Below are 21281 nucleotides of genomic sequence, written 5' to 3' on the forward strand. Positions count from 1 at the left end.
CCAATTGTATAATTACGTGCAGTTAACAGTTCTTGTCAGTTCAAATTGACCACTTGTCTCCATTACAAGATTTTATGTAAGATAGAGGGAATTAATATTAAAAAGAGGTTCTTGATCTTAGAGCAGTGCTTCTCCTCTAGCTAGTAACTTGGCTTTGTCCAGTGCTGGCACCTTAGCTATACTGAGCTTTCTACACTCTGACAAGATTTCAGGGTTTGATATCATGAATAATTTGTGGAAAATAATAAAGCTTCAAGATGAACAATCAACTTGTCTATTTGTGGTTCCTTGGAGCTGTGAGTTCTATACAGTCTATATATGGAAGTGGTAGGATATATCCAGTCATGGAAGCAAATCAGACTAACTGCGTATCTCAGCCCCTCCATCTCCCACAATGCGAGTTGAAAATGGACCATTATGGGCTTTTCTTTTGGTTAGCTCCTATGTCCACACTGGACCACAAGAGGGCATTCTGTGATATAATATACCCTTAAACTCTACTATGCTAGATGAGGAGTGTGTGTGCTCACAAAAGAAACGGGTGGATTAAAGCAGGTGCTAAAACTGTTAACTTTGAAAGTAGATTAAACTAGGCAGACTGTGTCTTACAACTGGGGCACGGAAAAGCAGGGAAACGGGGAAAGAGGAACATGCATTGTGTTACTAATCACTAGCAGATGCTTTTGATGCCTAGGTTCAGTTGAGCGCTTAGATAAGCAAGGAGGCTACTCTGGGCCAACTTCCACAATAGAGTCCTGCCTAGAATATTACCTCTTCAGCAGCTTCCAAGAAGACGAGGTCTCCCTACCCCATTTTTCGCAGGCTCTGCCCAAGTATAAGCAAAGATCTTTTCTCTTTGCTACACAGCTGCTCTGTGCTGGCTCTTCCTGCAATTGTGGGGCTGGGCCCCCTTTTTGCTGATTCTTTCAGTACTACCTCCCCCTGGTTTTCATCATGATTTTTGTTTGTATTCGTTTCATTTCATTTATATCCCACTCTTCCTCCAAGGAGCTCAGAGTGGTGTACATGCTTATTTTTATCCTCACAACAACTCTGTGAGGTAGGCTAGGCTGAGAATTCCATGACTGGCCCGGAGTCACCCAGTGAGTTCCATGGTTGAATGGGGATTCAAACATGGGTCTTCCTGGTCCTAGACCAACACTCTAACCTTGTTTTCTTTAAAGTAACGGAGTTAATTTTGATAACACAAATATTCTTGTGCACGCATGTTGCAGTTAGAAATCATTCTAGCGCAGGGGTTGGCAACCTTGGGCTCTCCAGCTACTGCTGAACTACATCCCTTCTCATTCCCAGCCACAATACATTGATTGGAGATGTAATTCAGCAACACCTGGAGATCCAAGGTTGCCTATCCCACAATCTTTTGATATAACAAGTTCCCAGGACCCCCAGCCTGGCCGCCTGTCCTTAGCAATACATACTGAGGTCAGTGGTGGCTGGCATGTTACTGGTTTTAATCTTTCCCCATGATGGGTGAAAAGACTTGTTTTTATTGCAGATGGCATACAATACCAGGGGTTTGAAAAGAACCCATCTTGGGAAGTAGCTGGCCACACACACGTCTTCTAAGGTTGTGCTCTGTATTTGGTTGCATCTAATTCCTGAGGTTTTGTGGGCAATGAGCTAGTAAGGAGATGTCGAACATCAGATGGTGCAAATAAAGTTCCTGATATTTCAATAACATCATTTCAATCAGTCTTAAAGAATTATTTTACTTAAACATACCTATTAGTAACTGACTCCAATTCTGCCCTGTGGTCAGTGACCAGGATGACAGGAAACCATCTTTTCTCAAAAGCTTTGTGCATACAAGAACTGGTCAAACTTCTGGCAACTCTCATGATATCACTGAGTTCACAGCTGGATGGATCCTAGCCATGTTATGTCATTTGCAAACTTTGGGGCTTGGCCATGTCCTAAAAGCACTTCTCCCCACCCACTTATTTTCCCTCCAACATTTTTGCTTAATGAGCAGCCTGGAGAAGAGTTCTGCAGAATTCTAAAGATTACTCACTACTTTGTGGCATTTTAGCTGATCCTAATAAATGAATAAATTGAATGGCATTTTAGCTGATCCTATGAGCATTTTTGGATTTTGTTTCTCTGATGGGACAGAACAGCTACTTGAAAATACAAAGCTGCCTTATACTGAGTCAGACCATTGCTCCATCTATCTCAGTGCACTGACTGGCAGCAGCTCACCGAGATTTCAGGCAGAAGTCTCTCTCAGCCCTACCTGGAGATACCAGCAATTGAACCTGGAGCATGCAAAGCAGATACTTTACTACTGAACTACGGCCCCCATACCCTAAGGCAGGAGTAGGCAATCTTGGCCCTCCAGCTGTTGCTGAACGACAACTCCCATTACCCCCCAGCTGCAACTTATTGCGGCTGGGGATGTTGGCCCAACATTCCCAGCCGCAATAAATTGCAGCTGGGGGATAATGGGAGTTGTAGCTCATCAACAGCTGGAGAGCGGTTTTTGGACTAAGTAAAATATCAAGTCGATTTCGACTCCTGGCACCCACAGTGCCCTGTGGTTTACTTTGGTAGAATACAGGAGGGATTTACCATTGCCTCCTCCCATGCAGTATGAGATGATGCCTTTCAGCATCTTCCTATATCACTGCTGCCCAATATAGTATCAGCCGGGATTCAAACCGGCAACCTTCTGCTTGTTAGTCAAACATTTCCCCACTGAGCCACTTAAGGTGACTTTTAGATTTAGTACTAAAGCTAAATTCAGGTAGAAAGAGGGGTCCTCCTCTAGAGGGGAGCTGGTCTTGTGGAGCAAGCATGCATTGTCACCTTTGCTAAGCAGAGTCCACCCTGGTTTGCATTTGAATGGGAGACATGTGAGCACTGTTAAGATATCCCCCTTAGGAGACGAGGTCACTCTGGGAAGAGCATCTGCATGTTTGCATGCAGAAGGTTCCAAGTTCCCTCCCTGGCGTCTCCAAGATAGGGTTGAGATTCCTGCCTGCAACCTTGGAGAAGCCGCTGCCAGTCTGGGTAGACAATACTGAGTCAGATGGACCAAAGGTCTGACAAAGCAGCTTCCTATGTTCCTATTATACGGGGGAGGAGGCTCAGAAACCTGAATATATTCGCCTGATTCAGAAATCTCCTTTCACATTAACTCTGCCTTAGGGAAGATGTTATCTAGCCTGCCCAGAGATATATTATTTTTTCATTTCCCCCCCCCCCCCATATCATATATTGAGATATCAGTCAGAATTGACCAGAAGAACTCTCAACTTGAATGTAGTGATTACACCACAGGCCCACTGTTTCTTTGCAAGAGGAGGCTAACTGAATTGTCCCCTTTGCTAAGCAGGGCCTGCCCTGGTCTGCATTTGAATGGGAGATACGTGCGTGAGCACTGCAAGAAATTCCTCTGAGGAGGGCGGGATGGGGCTGAGTGACGCGGTATAAGGCTATGTTCTTGCAGTCTTCGTCCGGTTCAGCTGTCTCTGCCATAGCCACGCCCATCTATCTCCAGCCACGCCCATGAGGCACAGAAGGAAACCACCTCAGCCGCCTCGCCTGCCTCAACAGCCTCCTTGAGCGCGCTTCTTCCTCTTCAAGTGGTTGGAAGCCGAAATCCCGTGTGCCGATTGGTCCCTCTGAGCACGACCCCGCCCTCTCCGCCGCTCGGGACGTCAGAGCGTCTGACGTCACAGAGCGCTTACCTTCCCTGGTGCGCTCTCCTTTGAATGGTGGCGTGAGGCCCGCCTCCTCCCGCGCCCGAACTGCAGTTCCCAGCGTGCCTCGCGACGCGTTGGGCGCGGGAGCCGTCGTCGTCATCGCTGCTGCAGCCGCCGCTGCGGCTAACGCGCCTTGCCGTCGGGCTGCGGGGCCTCGCTTCGAGATGTAAGCGTTCGCTGCTGCGGCCTACAACCCCCAGCATGCCTCGCGCGGGGCCGGGGAAGCGCTTCCGGGCGGAGGAGAGTGTCGGTCGTAAACATCCAGGTAGGGCCGGTGAGGTTCTTTGGTGGAGGGCTGGGTTGGATTGGGGGGGCCGGTTTGGTACTCGGGGTGGGGGGGCGTGATTTCTGGTGAAGAGTCGCTGCTTTTTTCTTTCTGCCCCCCCCCCGTGTCTTTGGGGAGAGTTCTGTTGCGTGCTTCTAGTGTGTGTGTGGGGGGGGGGGGGTCACGTCACGTAGGCGAAGTGGTTGCACGGCCTAGTGGTGAGGGGCAGGCTGGGCCTAGAAGAGACCATGTGAGGAACATAAGAAGCTGCCAAATACTGAGTCAGACCCTTGGTCCATCTAGCTCAGTATTGTCTACACAGACTGGCAGCAGCTTCTCCAAGGTTGCAGGCAGGAGTCTCTCTCAGCCCTATCTTGGAGATGCTGCCAGGGAGGAGACTGGGAACCTTCTGTTCTTAAAGAGAATATCTTGCAGTGTTCGCAAATGCACACGTAGTTTTCCATTCAAATGCAAACCAGGGCAGACTCTGCTTAGCAAAGGGGACAATGTATGCTCACTACCACAAGACTGTGAGCACTGGAAGATCTTCCCCTTAGGGGATGGAGCCGCTCTGGGAAGAGCAGAAGGTCCTAAGTTTCCTCCCTGACATCTCCAAGATAGGGCTGAGAGAGATTCCTGCCTGCAACCTTGGAGAAGCCGCTGCCAGGCTGTGAAGACAATACTGAGCTAGATAGGCCAAGGGTCTGACTCATTATATGGCAGTTTCCTATGTTCCTAAGTCCAGCTCTGCTCCTTGGTTGTGGGTTTTAATGAAACAGTTGAAAAACCCACATTCTTAGAGAACCTTTTTAGTTCTATTTGTTTTGTTCTTGGTTTATTTTGTGCTGTCAACCACCTAGAGACTTAAAAATCATACTAATTTATTAAGTTAGATAAATAAATAAGAAATATTTGTTCTTGGTCTGTTCCAGTAAGCTTTTTACTCTGGTAAGCTGATTTGAACCAGGTCCAATTTTGAACTGAATTTTATTAGTTTTGTAACGTTTTACACTGGAGAAAACATAGCTCAAAGTCTTTGTGAGTTGTCCCTAGCAGTATTCAGTCAAGTTTTATTTACAGTCCTAGACCAAACAATCCATGCATGCAAACAGCAGAACAATTTATAGAAAACTCTATAGGTTCTCATTATACATCTTAAAAGCAATATAACAAAATTTGGCTACGGAGTTAAAATTTAAAACATTTTTATCAGAAAGTAAGAATTTAACAAGTTGTTCAGCAGATCGATCTGTCTGTTTACAGACCAGAGGTAAAATTAAGTGCTCCCTTGGTTGCCTATGTAATTTACAGGATAATAGAATATGCTCAATAGATTCTATTTCCCCCACTGCCGCATCGGCAGTATTCAATGGAATGGGTGAGATATAAGTCTTTATTATGGCCTTTGACTAGGTTAAGGCAAGAAAAGATTGTGAGCCCTTTGGGGACAGGGGTCCATCTTACTTATTTGTTGTTTCTCTGTGTACACCACCCTGAGCCATTTTTGGAAGGGTGGTATAGAAATATAAATAAAACAAAACCTAATGTTGGCAGGTGTGGAAGGCTATTGAGATCGAGGGAGATTCCTGCCTGCAACTTTGGAGAAACCACTGCCAGTCTGTGTAGGCCAGGCCTGCTCAACTTTGGCCCCCCAGCTGGTTTTGGACTACAACTCACATAATCCCCAGCCATAGTGTCCAATACCAGGGATTACCAACATCTGCAGGAGGGCCAAAGTTGAGCAGGCCTGATGCAGATGATATTGAGCTAGATGGACCAGTGGTTTGACTCGGTAGAAGGAAGCTTCCTGTTTGTTTTTTACACGCTTTATATCCCGCTCTTCCTCCAAGGAGCCTAGAGCAGTGTACTACATACTTAAGTTCTTCCTCATAACAGCCCTTTGAAGTAGATTTGTCTGAGAGAGACTTTGCATGCAGAAGAGTGAGTGACCCAAGGTTATCAAGGTTGCTTGGGGATTATGGGAGTTGTAGTCAACAACGTTTGGGAATCCCTGTTAGAGGGAACACTGCTTAAGACCTCATCCTTTTAGGGCTCATATAGATAAACCTGTATTGAACCCTAACCTCTATTTTTTTAAAACGGCAGAGTCATCTTCTATTTGGGGAAATATGGTATGTGTTATTAGCCGCCTTAGCAGCCATCTTGAGCGGGGCATAAATACTCAAAATGCGTATAAATAAATGATACTCTGGTTCAAGTCCAGCACTCCGTCCACTGCTAGATCGCACTGGTTCTCCAATTCAGCTCCCTCTCAACAGGGACATGGAAGTCTCTGATTTGTTAGGAGGGCTAGCAAGAATTTTCTTGATCCCCTCATTTTGTCCTCCTTAGGATCGAAGCCCCATAGCTTGGGTGAGGCATGTTACAGATGTAATAAGAGCACCTGTCTCGGTATAAGGCAGCTTCCTATGTTCCTAATTAGACAGACGATTGGGCCATCTGGCTCAGTACTGTCTACACAGACTGGCAGCGTCTTCTCCAAGGTTTCAGGCAGAAGTCTCACTCGGTCCCCTCTGTATGAGTTTGTTCCTGTTTCAGATTCGACTTGGAGCTCAGATTGGGGCCTCACTGAATCCAGTCCTCCCAGTGACACTGACACCATGTCTCTCTCCGAGTGCTACATTGCAGTGAAGCTAGCTGACCAGCCCCTGGCTCCCAAATCCATCCTGCGGCTGCCAGAAACGGAGCTGGGCGAGTGCCCGCTGGGTGGCTGCAGCATCTCCTATCTGAAACAGCTCATCACTGGGAAACTGCAGGAGTCTGTACCTGATCCGGAGCTCATTGGTAAGCTTCTGTTTTAATTTGAATTCTGCCATGGAGTTCAAAGGGGCGAGGTCACAATTCTATCTGCTCCTGAGGTTGTTAGCAGTCTTCCCTCTAACAAGGATTCCCAGATGTTGTTGACTACAACTCCCAGACTCCCCAGCTGCAATGGCTTTTGCTTGGGGATTCTGGGAGTTGTAGTCAACAACATCTGGGAATCCCTGTTAGAGGGAATGCTGGTTGTTCCGACAGTCCTCTTTTCTAGCCCCAAACCACAGCAGAAGCTCCCTTACGAAACCAGGACCTTTAGTTCCAGACTGGTGCCACCAGAAGCCAAAGAGGAAAAGAGATTTTGAAAAGAATGTGGGAGAAGGTTAACCTCTTTGCTCCTCTCCTTTGACAATGGGCTGAATTAGATACCTGTGGGATCAGTGACCTGGGAGGATCCCAAAGAAATCTAACTGCAACAGCAACATAATTGACTGCTGCAACAAATATTTATATACCGCTTTTCCAACAAAAGTTTCCAAAGCGGTTTACATAGAGAAATAATAAATAAATAAGATGGCTCCCAGTCCCCAAAGGGCTCACAATCTAAAAAGAAGCATAAGATAGACACCAGCAACAGCCACTGGAGGGATGCTGTGCTGGGGATGGATAGGGCTAGTTGCTCTCCCCCTGCTAAATAAAGAAAATTACCACTTTTAAAAGGAGCTTCTTTGCCCAGTTAGTAGGGATCTGATATGCATATGCTAAAACACTTTTACTCATCTAAATGGGTCATGGGAGATATTCCCTGGTTGGAACCATTGCCTCCCTGGCCATAATGAAATTACTCCTTTCATTGATTACATTAGTAACAAGGACTAGCAGTCCAGGATTTAATCAAACCCTAAATTGCCCCTGCTGTCCATAAGGACCTTTGGTAATTCAGCCAGCCTGAATTTGCAAGACAAAAGAGCAACACTCTGGATCCAATTGAGGAATTGATCAATTCAGCACAGAGTGTATTTGACAGAGGTTACCAGAGCCTTTGTTTTGGATTTCCTTCATAGTTGGGAGATTACAAGGAAGGCAGGGGAGAAGCTCTATTCTTGATCGTAGTTCCTTAACAGCCATGCCAGAAGAATGACTGTATTCCTGGCTCCTCCTTGGTGTGTTGAGACCATTATTGATTGGCACATCAAAGCCCGAACTTTCTTTTAGATCTGATCTACTGTGGCCGCAAACTACGGGATGACCAAACACTTGAGTTCTACGGGATCCAATCGGGTTCCACAGTCCACGTCCTCCGCAAGTCCTGGCCGGAACCAGAACAGAAACCAGGTAAGGAAGGCGCTCTGTGAATCTTGAATGGGGCAGCATTGATGTGTTGTGACTGTACTGGGCAGCTGTTTGGTTTTTGAGAATGGAGCATTCCAAGTCTGTGATGAGATCCCGTCTCTTCTTTGAGTTCTGGACTTAGGAAAATGTCAGGGTTGCCCTATCAGGGCACCACCCAACCACTTGTAGTTCTGCTGAACTGCTCTTGGCTTTGGAGGCTTCATTGCCTTCACCCTTTGAAACCTACCTCTGCATTGATCAAAGCTTGACTTGAACATAAGAAAAGCCCTGCTGGATCAGGGCAAAGGCCCATCTAGTCCAGCATCCTGCTTCACACAGTGGCCAACCAAGTACATCTGGGAAGCCCCCAGTGAAGGAAAGAGGCCACCCACCCCTTCTCCTTGGGGTTCTTTAGCTCCTGGTGTTCAGGGGCATTCTGCCTCTGATCCTGATAGATGTATAGAGTTCCCAAGGCTAGTAGTTGTTGTTCGATCCTATCATCCATGAATTGATGAATTATTTATTTCCCCTGCTACCTGAGCAAATAGGCACCTTTAAAAAGTGGAGATTCTTGAGCAGGGGAGAGCAACCGGCCCAATCCATCCCCAGAACAGCATCCCCCGCACCAGTGGCTGTTGCTGGTATCCATTTTAGGTTTCTTTTTCAGATTGTGAGCCCTTTGGGGCCAGGGAGCCATTTTATGTATTTATATCATGTAAACCACTTTGGGAACTTTTGTTGGAAAATGGTATATAAATATTCGGCGTATTCTTATTTATTTTTACATTTCTATCCCACTCTTCCTCCAAGGAGCCCAGAGTGGTGTACATGGTGATGTTTATTGTCACAACAACCCTGCGAGGGAGGTTAGGCTGAGAGATGTTTGACTGACCTAGAGTTGCCTAGTGGATTTCATGGCTGGATGGGGATTTGAACTCGGGTCTCCCTAGCCCTAGTCCCACACTCTTAACCATTGCATCGCGTTGGCTTGTCTAAACCCCTTTTAAAACTGTCCGTGTTGGTGACGAGCGCCACATCTGATGGCAGTGGGTTCCATGATTGAACTACACATTGTGTGAATAAGTGTTTCCTTCTGTCTGTCCTGAATCTCCCAGGGTTTTACCTTCAACCGATGACCCTGGGGTCTAATATTTTGAGAGCAGAAGCAAAACGTCTCTCTGGCCACACATTTCCTGAATTCTGATGGAATGCCGGGTTTTGCCCCTAAGTTGGAAATTTAAGTGGAATACACACAGCCATGTTACCATCGTGCTTACAAGCTAGCTAGTGCCCTGCCTAGAAACCTAGGAAGCTGCCTTATACCTAGCCAGACAATTTGGTCCAGCTAACTCAGTATTGTCTAGCCAGACTAGCAGCAGCTTCTCCAAGGTTGCAGGCAGGAATCTCTCTCAGCCCTATCTTGGATAAGCCAGAGAAGGAACTTGGGACCTTCTGCATGCATGCATACAGGTGCTTCCCGCAAAGCGGCCCCATCCCCTAAGGGGAAGATCTTCCAGTGCTCACTCATGTAGTCTCCAATTCAGTTGCAAATCAGGGTGGACCCTGCTTAGCAAAGGGGACCATTGGTGCTTGCGACCAAAAGACTAGCTCTTCTCCTGTAGCTTTGCGCTGAGGATCTCGCTGATTCTAGCATACGTGTGACTGTTTGCCCTCCCCTTCCGTACCCCAGAACCCGTGGATAAAGGTGCAGCTATACGAGAGTTCCGGGTCCTGCACACGGCCTTGCACAGCAGCCCTGTCTTCAGAGACTCTGTGAGTATGACCGATGTGGCCCCTTCTGACTCCTGCTTAGCCCTTTGAACCGGAGGGTGGCAAGAACTCAGCTGGGCAGCTGTGCCGGGAGTTTCCGGGGCTCTTCAATACCAGCCTGTCGCTTCCTTGCATGGTGTCGCTGATCACGGTGTGGTTTCTCACTCAGGTCTTCAAGATGCTGGGGAATAAGGAGTCCCTGGACCAGATCATTGTAGCCACGCCCGGCCTGAGCAGTGACCCCATCGCCCTGGGTGAGTTGAGTCAGATTTGGTGCGTGGGAAGGACTTTTCTGCCCCTGACTTATAGCAGTCTGTTACACCTAGTTGGGAAACATTTTGAGGCAAAGGGAGGCACCTGAGTGATGCCACTTAGGAACACAGGAAGCTGCCATATACTGAGTCAGACCATTGATCCATCTAGCTCAGTGTTGTCTACACAGACTGGCAGCGGCTTCTCCAAGGTGGCAGGCAGGAGTCTCTTAGTCTCAGCCCTGTCTTGGAAATGCCAGGTTGGGAACCTGAAAATTTCTGCATGCAAGCAGGCAGGTGCTCTTCCCAGAGCGGCCCCATCCCCTTAGGGCAGGCCTTAGCAACTTTGCCCCCCACCCCCAGCTGTTTTTTGACTACAACTTGCATAATCCCAGCAGTGGCCAATAGCCAAGGATTATGGGAGTTGTTGGCCAACATTTACAGGAGGGCCGAAGTTGAGCAGTCCTGCCTTAGAGGAATATCTTACAGTGTTCAAACATGTAGTCTCCCATTCTATTGTTATTATTATTAGCAACAACATTGATAATAAAATTCAGCCATCTCAGGTCCTTGGGAAGGACTCGCTGTCTGGATAAAATAAACCAGTCAATAACATCTGTCTGACTGTATAAACAGAAATAATAATATGGATATTTATATACTGCCCTTCAACCAAAGTTCTCAAAGCAGTTTACATAGAAAAATAAATACATACATAAGATGGCTCCTTGTCCCCAAAGGGCTCACAATCTAAAAAGAATCTTAAGGTAGACACTAGCAACAGCCACTGGAGGGATGCTGTGCTGGGGCTGGATAGGGCCAGTTGCTCTCCCTGCTGCTAAATAAAAAGAATCACCACTTTTAAAAGGTGATTAATTAGCAGGGGATAGATGTTGTTGGACTACATCTCAGTTAGCAGGGGATAGATGTTGGACTACAACTCCCATCATCCCCAGGCTTTGGCTGGGGATGTTTACCTCTTTGCTCAGGGTGGACTCAGCTTAGCAACGGGGATGAAGCATGCTTGCTACCACAAGACCTGAGTCCCAAGGCATTTCATTTTATTTTGTTAATTTAACACACTTCTATACCGCTCATAGCTCACATCCCTGTGTGGTTTACAAGCAAGCAAGCAAAGTTAAAACAGTAGTTAAAACAAAATAAATGACCTAGTAAAAGTTAAAGTTGGTCTTAAGGACACGTGGCCCAGCCACCTTAAGAACAAGTACAGCCCTGCTGGATTAGGCCCAAGGCCCATCCAGTCCAGCATCCTGTTTCACACAGCATCCTTTTCCACCCACCAGATGCCTCTGGGAAGCCCACAGGCAGGAGCTGAGGGCATGCCCTCTCCTCTGCTTTTGCTCCCCTGCAACTGGGACTTGGAGGCATCTTGCCTCCTAGGCTGGAGGTGGCCTGTAGCCCTCTAACTAGTAGCCATTGATAGACTTGCCCAACTTGCTGAAGCTAAGCGGGTCTTGGTGTGGATAGTGCCTAGACGGGGAAACCCAGGCATGCCACTTTTTGAGGATGGGGCTAGAGCTGAGTGGTAGAGCATCTGTTTTGCAGGCAGAAGGTCTCAGGTTCAGTCCCTGGCAGCATCTCCAGCTAGGGCTGGGCAAGACGCTTGCCTAAAACCTTTCAGAATATGCTGCCAGTTGGTGTGGGTGGTGCTTAGCTGGATGGACTGATGGTCCGGCAGCTTCCTATGTGCAGCTTCCTATCCCTCTTCAAAGCCCGTCTTTTCCAGGAATCCTTTAGCACAACCACCTGGACCAACCTAGACCCTACTGCAGCGTTCCTGCTAGCATGGGACTGGTGTGATGTGGGGCACCACTGTGCCATGAGATGCTGGCCAGTGTGCCATAGGGAGTTTAAACTCCACCACCCACCCACCCCTGCCACCCTTCTGGAGCTGACTCACTTCCTTGTGCACCAGGTAGGAGGCATGCTTCCCAGTGCATTAGGGGACAAGTCAATTTCAGGAGAGATGTGAGGGACAGCTACAGGTATGAATATTTGTGTTGTGGTTGGGCACTTTTAAAGCTGCAAACACCTCCATACAAGTATTTTCTGGATTCCAGAAGGCTGCTACTAATACACAAACACAACATCAGAACAACTGAAGCTGAAATGTTTCTGCTTGTTAATCAACAATAAATTATTTATTTTATATTATTTTTACACTTCTATCTCGCTCTTCCTCTGAGGAGCTGAGTGCATGGTTGTTGTTGCTGTTGTTGTTTATCTTCAAAACAACCCTGTGAGGTAGGTTAGGCTGAGAGAGACATGACTGGCCCAGAGTCACCCAGTGAGTTTCATGGTTGAATGGGGATTCGAACTCGGGTCTTCCTGGTCCTAGTCCAGCACTCTAATCACTATGTTATGCTGGTGTGTGTGTGTGCGCACACACACATATAAAATAAATTTTTGAGTTTTAGTAATTAACTCCCTCCTTAAGATTGGGAGGCTTTTGGTGGTTTTAGTAATATACCCTAGGGTATTGTGATATAATGGTATTATGTTTTTATCTTAAACTGTGTTATATGTTCTATTCTGTTTCCTTGTTGTGCTGGTCATAGACTGTAATAAACCTTGAACTGAACTGAATACACGAATAAAGAGGACGTGAAAATAAATAATAATTGTGTGGTGGGTTTGCCAGTGCAGGGGTGGGGGAAAGCACTTTGGGAGAGTACTGTGCCCCCATTTTTTAATATTACTATTAAGTGTGCCTTGGGATGAAAAAGGGTGAGAGAAACTGCCCTACTGTATATGTAACTGAAATAAATGCATATTATCCCCCTGTTCGCCCATCCTTCTTTCTCCCCACCACCCTGCCCCACTTCCTCCGTAGCCTCAAATTCTAGATTGTTTGCACCTTGGGGCAGGCACTTTTGTAAAGCTCCACCCACATTGATGGCACTGCATACATAAATAGGGTTCCCACTTTGCTCGCTCCTGCCCACTTTGTGTGCAGTTCTGTAGGGAAGGTAGGAAGGCTTCTAATCACACCTTCCTATCCAACAGGAGCTGATTGGGTTTTCACTGATACTTGGTTTTGTGAGGAACGTAGCATTACAGATGTCTCTTTTGTTGTTGATTCCAATGGGTTTTGTGTCTGACAGGAGTCTTGCAGGACAAGGACCTTTTCTCTGTCTTTGCCGACCCAGCCATGTTGGACACGTAAGTACGATGAACGGCACAGACCAAGCTGCAGGTGGCTCGCGGAGTTAAATGTTGCCTGCATCTTTTTTTTTTTTTTTTTTTTAAATTATGATTCTTGACATGTATTTTACAAACACCTTTCCTCCCCAAGCCAGCCTTTTTGTGTTGCACTGGATGTGGGGAGGTGAGAAAAGAAAGGAGAGACAGAGGGGAAAGAGAGAAGAAAATCAGAAGGTGGGGGGAGGAGAGAGGAGAAGGAATACACACCTTTGCAACAAGTGATGTGGGTAAATCAAAAGGATTCTTATTCTAAGAATAAGTCAAGGAATTTGTCCCAGATTTCTCACCGTTTATCTGGTTTATTTACTTTTACGGGGGCCCATTTTTCATGTGCTACCAACTCAAGCAAGTCACGTACTCGGTCCTCGGGAGAGTTGGAGATTTCGATTGCCGCCGTATTACTAATTGGAAAACAGCCAATTTTATGGGAACATTGGGTAGAAAAAGGCCTGCATCTTTTTAGCCAAGGAGTGAGTTGTCCCTCCTTCCTTGGTCAGAACAATATGTTGTCCTGGCTGGTCTTTTAGATCTTTTAAGAGCTTGTTTCTGAACTGGAGAGTTTAAACAAAAATCATCTTTATTCATTCAGTCATTTGATTTCTATACTGCCCTTCCAAAAATGGCTCAGGGCGGTTTACACAGAGAAATAATAAATAAAATAAGACTGATCCCTGTCTCCAAAGGGCTCACAGTCTAAAAGCAAATATAAGACAGACACCAGCAACAGTCACTGGAGGTCCTGTGCTGGGGGTGGAGAGGGCCAGTTACTCTCCCCCGTTAAATAAAGAGAGTCACCACGTTAAAAGGTGCCTCTTTGCCAAGTTAGCAGGGGTGAACCCAAATGTTGAATGGTTCAGCTCTCTGACCTCCCCAAGTTACCAGTCCTCATCTCTGAGTTTCCTCTTTCTAGGCTCATCCCAACCCACCCTGCTTTGGTGAATGCCATAGTCCTGGTTCTTCACTCGGTGGCAGGCAGCACACCCCTGCCCACTCCAGAGACCTCCTCGCGTAGCATGGCTTCCAGCTCCTATCGGGACATGCCAGGTGAGTGGTGCACTTCAGCCTGGGCTACCAAATACCAGAGGGAATGGGGTGGCAGCTCAGTGGAAGAGGTCCCAGGTTCACTCACAAAGCAGGGTGCACCCTGGTTTGCATTTGAATGGGGGACTACATGTGTGAGCACTGTAAGATATTCCCCTTTGGGGATGGGGCTGCTCTGGGAAGAGCACCTGCCCGCTTGCATGCAGAAGGTTCCAAGTTCCCTTCCAGCCATCTCCAGATAGCGCTGGGAGAGAATCCTGCCGGTAGCCTCAGCAGAGCCGCTGCCAGTCTTTGCAGATGACACTGAGCTAGACGGATCAAGGGTCTGACTTGGTATAAGGCAGCTTCCTATGTTCCTAGAGGGGTCTGTGGCAGAACAGCAGCCACCTCCATTAGTAGCATTAATGTTTATCTCGGACCAAAGGTCTGCTAGGCACTATACTGAACTCGAAATTGACATCTGGTGTCACCGAATCTCTCTAGAGGAATACAGTGGGGAATTGTTCCCTTTGTGGTCAGTTCATCTTCCCACCGTCGACACTGTTGTGCCCGACTGTGCCCAACGTGGTGATCCATTTGGAGGGGGGGTTACTTAAATTGTAACATACAGTCGAACCAAAGAGCAGCAAGATGCCATGATAGTAACTTATCGGGACTTATTGATAGTAACAATGGGACTTATGGTGTGAATTTTAGTGTGAGATATTTGAAATGCTAGAACTACACTTTGCGCACCAGTTCTAAAGGGAATGTGAGTCTGGGCTGGTCTGGGCTTCATTCTGGTCTCTTCTCTTGGGCAGGTGGTTTCTTGTTTGAAGGTCTCTCTGATGACGAAGACGATTTCCATCAGGTAATCTCGTCAAAGGCCAAGAGCTGGGAGGGCATCTCTTTGAAAAGGAGTCTGAAGTGACTTCCTCTGAAGCTAGAGTGATCTGCAGTATACCATGGGCGTCTGCCCTTCCTGTTTGTCCCCCCACCCTCCTTTTGATAATCCCCTTTCTGTCTAGTGCAGGGACTGGTTAGCCAAGGATACACAACTTCATGGAGTTAACTTGTGGGATTATTTCAGGCAGCTTGATCCATTGGGTTGGAAAAACCAGCAATGCTTGGTTGAGGGGTTGACAGTGGTTACACCATCCCAGCATGATGGACATCAAAACCACTTGAGATGTGCTTCCACTTGGCTCCGTGAGCTTTGTTCCGGAGCCCCCAGTTCCTTAGTTTCCTTTTTAGCATCCCACCCCCCTTTAGGAGTCCTTTCCCCAATTTCTTTCCTGCCAAGGAAGTTCAAATTCCATAATGTCCTGTGAAAATATCCCAATACTCTTCTGTGCTTTCTTTCTAGAGTAGAAGTCCCCTCTGTAGCAGAAAGAGATTTCTTTAGAGCCTATGAATGCTTCTAATTGGTTGAGGAACAGGCTGGTCTGTGGGATGAAGGCTGGTCTTGTGGTTGGTTGATTACGTGCTATCAAGTCAGTGTTGACTCTTAGGTACCACATAGATAAATTCTCTCCAGGCTAATCTGTCCTGTGGTAGCAAGCATGAATTGTCCCCTCTGTTAAGCAGGGTCCACCCTGGTTTGCATTTGAATGGGGGACTACATGTGTGAGCACTGTAAGATATTCCCCTAAGGAGATGGGGCTGCTCTGGGAAAGAGCATCTGCCTGCTTGCATGCAGAAGGTTCCAAGTTCCCTTCCAGCCATCTCCAGATAGCGCTGGGAGAGAATCCTGCCGGTAGCCTCAGCAAAGCTGCTGCCAGTCTGTGCAGATGACACTGAGCTAGGCGGATCAAGGGTCTGACTCGGTATAAGGCAGCTTCCTATGTTCCTAGAGGGGTCTGTGGCAGAACAGAAGCCACCTCCATTAGTAGCATTAACATTTATCTCGGACCAAAAGTCTGCTAGGCACTAGGTGCTGAGAGAGACTCATAGGAATGTAGGAAGCTGTCATCTACTGAGTCAGACCATTGGTCTATCTAGCACAGTATTGTCTTCACAGACTGGCAGCGACTTCTCCAAGGTTGCAGGCAGGAATCTCTCTCAGCCCTATCTTGGAGAAGCCAGGGAGGGAACTTGGAACCTTCTGCTCTTCCCAGAGTGGCTTCATCCCCTGAGGGGAATATCTTGCAGTGCTAACACATCAAGTCTCCTCTTCATATGCAACCAGGGCAGACCCTGCTTAGCTATGGGGACAAGTCATGCTTGCTACCACAAGACCAGCTCTCCTTTCCAAAGACTCCTGCCTGCCGTCTTGGAGAAGCCACTACCACCCTGTATAGACAATACTGAGCTAGATGGACCAAGAGTCTGACTCAGTAGGAGGTGGCTTCCTATGTTAGTACGTATACCTATGTGAAAAAGGAGTCCATACTCATGGTCCCTCCTTCCCAGTTCTTTCCGTAGTGTGAACAGGAGTGTTAAGGGTTGCGTTTAAACAGGTATGTATGTGTGCACAGTGACTAACAGGATTTCTTCTCTTTCGCCACAGAGCACAAGGACCACGCCCTCCAGCAGCACCTCTGGGTCCCGCCCAGCATCCCTGGGCTACACAGGGGCAGCAGGGCCCCGACCCATCACGCAGAGTGAGCTGGCAACAGCCCTGGCCCTGGCCAGCACCCCCGAGAGCAGCTCACACACCCCCACCCCTGGGACCCAGGTAGAGCAGAAGCCAACAGTAGGCCAACACTGTAGGGCACCCTCTCCGTACAGATGCCCTTCACTGCGAGAGAAGGCATCTGGAGGGAGAGACGATCCAAGGCAAATCACTGCAGGGGTGTGGTGCCCCAAATGGATTTCGCTTTGGGTTTCCTGCTGCAGATTTCAGGTACAAGTTGTATGCAGATGGACACTTGCAGATCACCTAGGATGCACGCTCAATCCAGAGCGAATAGGTATATCCCAAGGAAATGAACGAAACTAGTAAATCTCCATAGGATAGAATCTTTATGGTAAGGTTTCTCAAACTTAAGCCACCTAATGGCACAGCGGAGAAGTAACTTGCCTAGGAATCAAGAGGTTGCTGGTTTGAATCCCTGCTGGTATGTTTCTCAGAAACGCCTATATCAGGCAGCAGCGATATAGAAAGATACTGAAAGGCATCATCTCATACTGTGCGGGAGATGGCAATGGTCAACTCCTCCTCTGCCAGGAGTTGACACTGATTCGATGGCAGAATATTACCTTTCTGAAGCTTGGGTCGCCAGATGTTGCTGGACTACAGCTCCCATCGTCCACAGCCACAGTGGTCAAAAGGCCATTGTGGCTGGGGATAATAGGAGTTGTAGTCCTGTAATGTCTGGGGCCCCAAGTTTGAGAAACCCTGCTTTATGGAGTCATCAGCTCTGGCATATTCAACAAACATAATACAGAAAATAACGGTACAGAGAGAGTCATGGGGACATTTGTTTGCCCCCTGGGGAAAATGGCTGCAGCTTATTTTGTCCCTATATGCCCAGAGTAGGCAACCTTTGGCTCTCCAGCTGTTGCTGAACTACAGCTCCCATCATCACCGGCTGTAGCGTATTATGGCTGGGAATGATGGGAGTTGTAGTTCAGCAGCAGCTGTTCTCCAACTAGAACTTTAAAGGATGTTGTTTGGGGACTAAACTATTTACTGATCTCTGGAATTTTGATGATCCTTTGGATATTGAAGCTGCAGAATATCATTTGCATGACAAGGAGGACTTCTGAAATGAAGTTGAATCGCTATGCAAGATGCTTAAAGGCTTGAATGAGCCTCTGTTTCCCTCTTTTTCTTTAAGACTGCTTCTAATCAATCAATCTTTATTACGGTCACAGACCAGAAGCATAAAATACATTTTAAAACCTAAGTAGCAATAAATTTTATACTCTAAGACTATCATAGTCTTATGCCCCAAGCAGGTCTGTTGAGTTCATTAATTCCCACCCACATAAGGCAGCTTACTTTCAAATAAAGAGGCCAGACATGAATATAAACTGTGTACACATGCATGCTCACACACGTGCATTTAAAATATACAATAAGAAATAAAAGATGCTAAAATACATTACTAACATAAAATGATTTAAAATATAAAAAATAGGCATGTGACTGCACTAAAAATCTAGCTGTGGCTCTAATAAGAGACATAGTAGACTCTGGACTGCATTTTGATTGAACTACGGCTGCAGTAAGAAGCATAGGAATAAACCATGTAGCAGTGCCCTAGATTACGTTGCATGCTTATAAAGTAAGAAAAGGTTTTAAAAGATTGAAAACATAAAATCATGACAGCCATCATTTAAAATCATAAGAGCTAATATGCGTTAAAAGGATATCTCTTCTTTCCAGGGTCATTCGTCAGGCACATCTCCCATGTCCTCCAGCGTTCAGTCAGGAACACCCATCACCAACGACCTCTTCAGCCAGGCCCTACAGCATGCCTTACAGGCTTCTGGGCAGCCAAATCTTCAGGTCAGTATCGAACCAACCTGTCCATCTCAAGAAGTCCTCTTGTAAGGGTGTGCGTGAATGGTTCGGCACCGAACTGGTTCACCTCGAATCTGTCTGGTTTGGAGTTTCGATCATGGACTGAACCGGGGGTAGTTTGCTCCACGACTGAACCGAACCAAGCCTGGTTTGGGTGGACCAGTTTGGTGCAGCCGGGGGGCGGCGAGAGAGATAGTGAAAGGGTCTGCTTACCTGCTCTGTCTGCACTACCACTCTCCCCCCCTCAGCCCATAGCTAGAGCGTGCGCGATCCTCCACCTGCTCGGCTCGAATTCGAGCCGAACCACGATTTCTGGAGGTTGTTGGACTACATCGCCTTTCGTCCCCAGCTGCAGTGGCTTTGCCGTGGGAACTGACAACTTCCACCATCCCTCGCCTAAGTAAATGGTTGCCGGGGGTGATGAGAGTAGTAGTTCATCAACATCTGGAGTAGCACAGGTCGGGAATCCCTAGTGTAGACAGTACTCAGCTGGATGGGCTGTATAAGACAGCTTCCTAGATGCCATTATTTGAGGAACGGGACCATAGTCCAGTCGTAGAGTATCTGCTTTGCATGCAGAGGGTCCTAGGTTCAATCCCCAGCATCTCCGGGTCGGGTTGCAACCAGTGTTCACTGTAACAGGGATTGCCAGATGTTGTTGACTACATCTCCCATGACCCCCACCTGCAGTGGCTTTGGCTGGGGATGATGGGAGCTGTAGTCAACAATATATGGGGATCTCTGTTACAGGAAACAGTGACTGCAACTCAGGATTGGCTGCTGCCAGGCTGTGTAGACAATACTGAGCCAGATGGACCAAGGGCCTGACTACTCCCCGTGTTCCTCTGACCAGGGCTAATTCTGTGCTTTTCTTCTCCTTGTTTGCAGAGTCAGTGGCAGCCCCAGCTGCAGCAATTGCGGGATATGGGCATCCACGATGACGAACTGAGCCTCCGGGCACTGCAGGCCACAGGGGGAGATATCCAGGCCGCCCTGGAGCTCATCTTTGCCGGAGGAGCCCCCTAAGGGGTGGGCGGGGGTCCGTCTCGGAAAGACACCAGGAGGTTATTTTGCACGTCCACCCTCGCCACTCCTTGGATGTCCACCACTCACCATTGCCCTGTGCTCCATCCTTGCATCGAGCAGTCTGGACCTGTTCCCACCCCTTCCTTTTTTCCTGCCTGAACAGAATCTGGGGCCGAGTGGCTGAAGAGCTGTGACGACAGGAACTCTGACATGGGATGAGAGTTTGGATCCTGTTCTCTTCTATTTACAGCAACCAGTCTGGGCAAAAAGGACAAGACAGACCAGGCAGCTGGTTGGCAGTAGCCCCCTCTATGGATGACCTGGCTTGGTCAGTCTGAAGCGGCTGCAGAGACCCCGGATGCCTCCCGTTGCCTGAAGCACTGGTGACATTTCTCCTTCCCTGTCTGTGGATTTGTCCCTGCCACTCTCCATGGCTCGTGCCAGGTTTGCCGTCTTTTGTGAGCGATTCCATTAAAGCGGCCCTTCCCTAACCACTCTGTCTCTTTGTTGAGGTCTTCATCCAGCAGACAACTTCCAGGTGCTCTCGGATATGAGTTGGCGATTTACTGATCCGATCCACTTTTGGGGAGAGAGGACCGAGCTAGGTAGAGAAATTCTGCAGCTATAGGTGAGGCTGCCTTGGGAAAGGGCCTGGAAACTTCAGTTGGAACAAATTTCAGCAGCAGGTGGTCTAACTCAGGGATCCTCAACGTTGGGCCCTCAGATGTTCTTGGACTTCAGCTCCCATAATCCCCAGGCCCAGTGGCGTTTGCCTGGGGATTATGGGAGTTGAAGTCCAAGAACATCTGGGGGCCCAACATTGAGGATCCCTGGTCTAACTAGAGCAGGGCTGCTCAACTTCGGCCCTCCTGCAGATGTTGGCCTACAAATCCCATCATCCCTATTGGGATTATGGGAGTTGTAGTCGGTGTTCCCTATAAGAGGGAATCTCAGATGTTGTTGACTACAGCTCCCGGAATCCCTAGCTGCAGTGGGCTTTGGTTGAGGATGCAGGGAGTTGTAGTCAAGAGCATCTGGGATTTTCTGTTAGAGGGAACACTGGGTGTAGTCCAAAAACAGCTGGTGCGGGGTTGAGCAGCCCGGAAGCTATTAATGGCATTAGTCTGTCTATAAACCACCACCCTAAGTTTAATGGCATTTGAAGAAGGTCTCATCAGCATGCAGGAATGTAGTATTAACAAGTCTGTGCTAAAAAATAAAGTGCAGGGGAAACTGAAATTAGCCTTTCCTCTGCTGTTCCCCTTTTACAAAAAGCAACTTTACGGGGAACAGCCTATGTTCTGCGACAATATCTATAACAGCAACAACATTGACAATAAAATTCAGCCATCCCAGGTCCTTGGGAAGGACTTGATGTCTGGATAAAACAAACCAGTCAATAACTCCTGTCTGACTGT

General features: G+C 47.6%; 2 protein-coding genes across 5 annotated transcripts in view; both read left to right on the plus strand.

Annotated features, from left to right (window-relative positions):
- Positions 1-269, plus strand: part of LOC128334943 (actin, cytoplasmic type 5-like) — a 4288-nt gene extending 4019 nt beyond the window's left edge. For all 3 annotated transcript variants that reach the window (XM_053272520.1, XM_053272521.1, XM_053272522.1), the window contains exon 2: positions 1-269. This exon is cut by the window's left edge. The gene's annotated coding sequence lies outside the window, so the exon portion shown is untranslated.
- A 3416-nt stretch (positions 270-3685) lies between these two features.
- On the plus strand, positions 3686-20354 carry UBL7 (ubiquitin like 7). 2 transcript variants are annotated; one of them, XM_053273036.1, is made up of 11 exons: positions 3686-3993; positions 6553-6798; positions 7984-8103; positions 9791-9873; positions 10040-10124; positions 13247-13304; positions 14257-14390; positions 15188-15237; positions 16876-16969; positions 18700-18822; positions 19726-20354. In XM_053273036.1, the coding sequence occupies exons 1-11, from the start codon at positions 3930-3932 to the stop codon at positions 19776-19778; spliced, it is 1110 nt and encodes a 369-aa protein (XP_053129011.1). In that variant the 5' UTR covers positions 3686-3929; the 3' UTR covers positions 19779-20354. The 2 variants fall into 2 exon arrangements, with proteins under 2 accessions (XP_053129011.1, XP_053129010.1); XM_053273035.1 differs by having other exon boundaries at positions 3698-3993; positions 16876-17043.
- The last annotated feature ends 927 nt before the right edge of the window (positions 20355-21281 follow it).

Source organism: Hemicordylus capensis, chromosome 10 (genome assembly GCF_027244095.1).
Source record: "Hemicordylus capensis ecotype Gifberg chromosome 10, rHemCap1.1.pri, whole genome shotgun sequence".
In the NCBI taxonomy this organism is placed as follows: Eukaryota; Metazoa; Chordata; class Lepidosauria; order Squamata; family Cordylidae; genus Hemicordylus; species Hemicordylus capensis.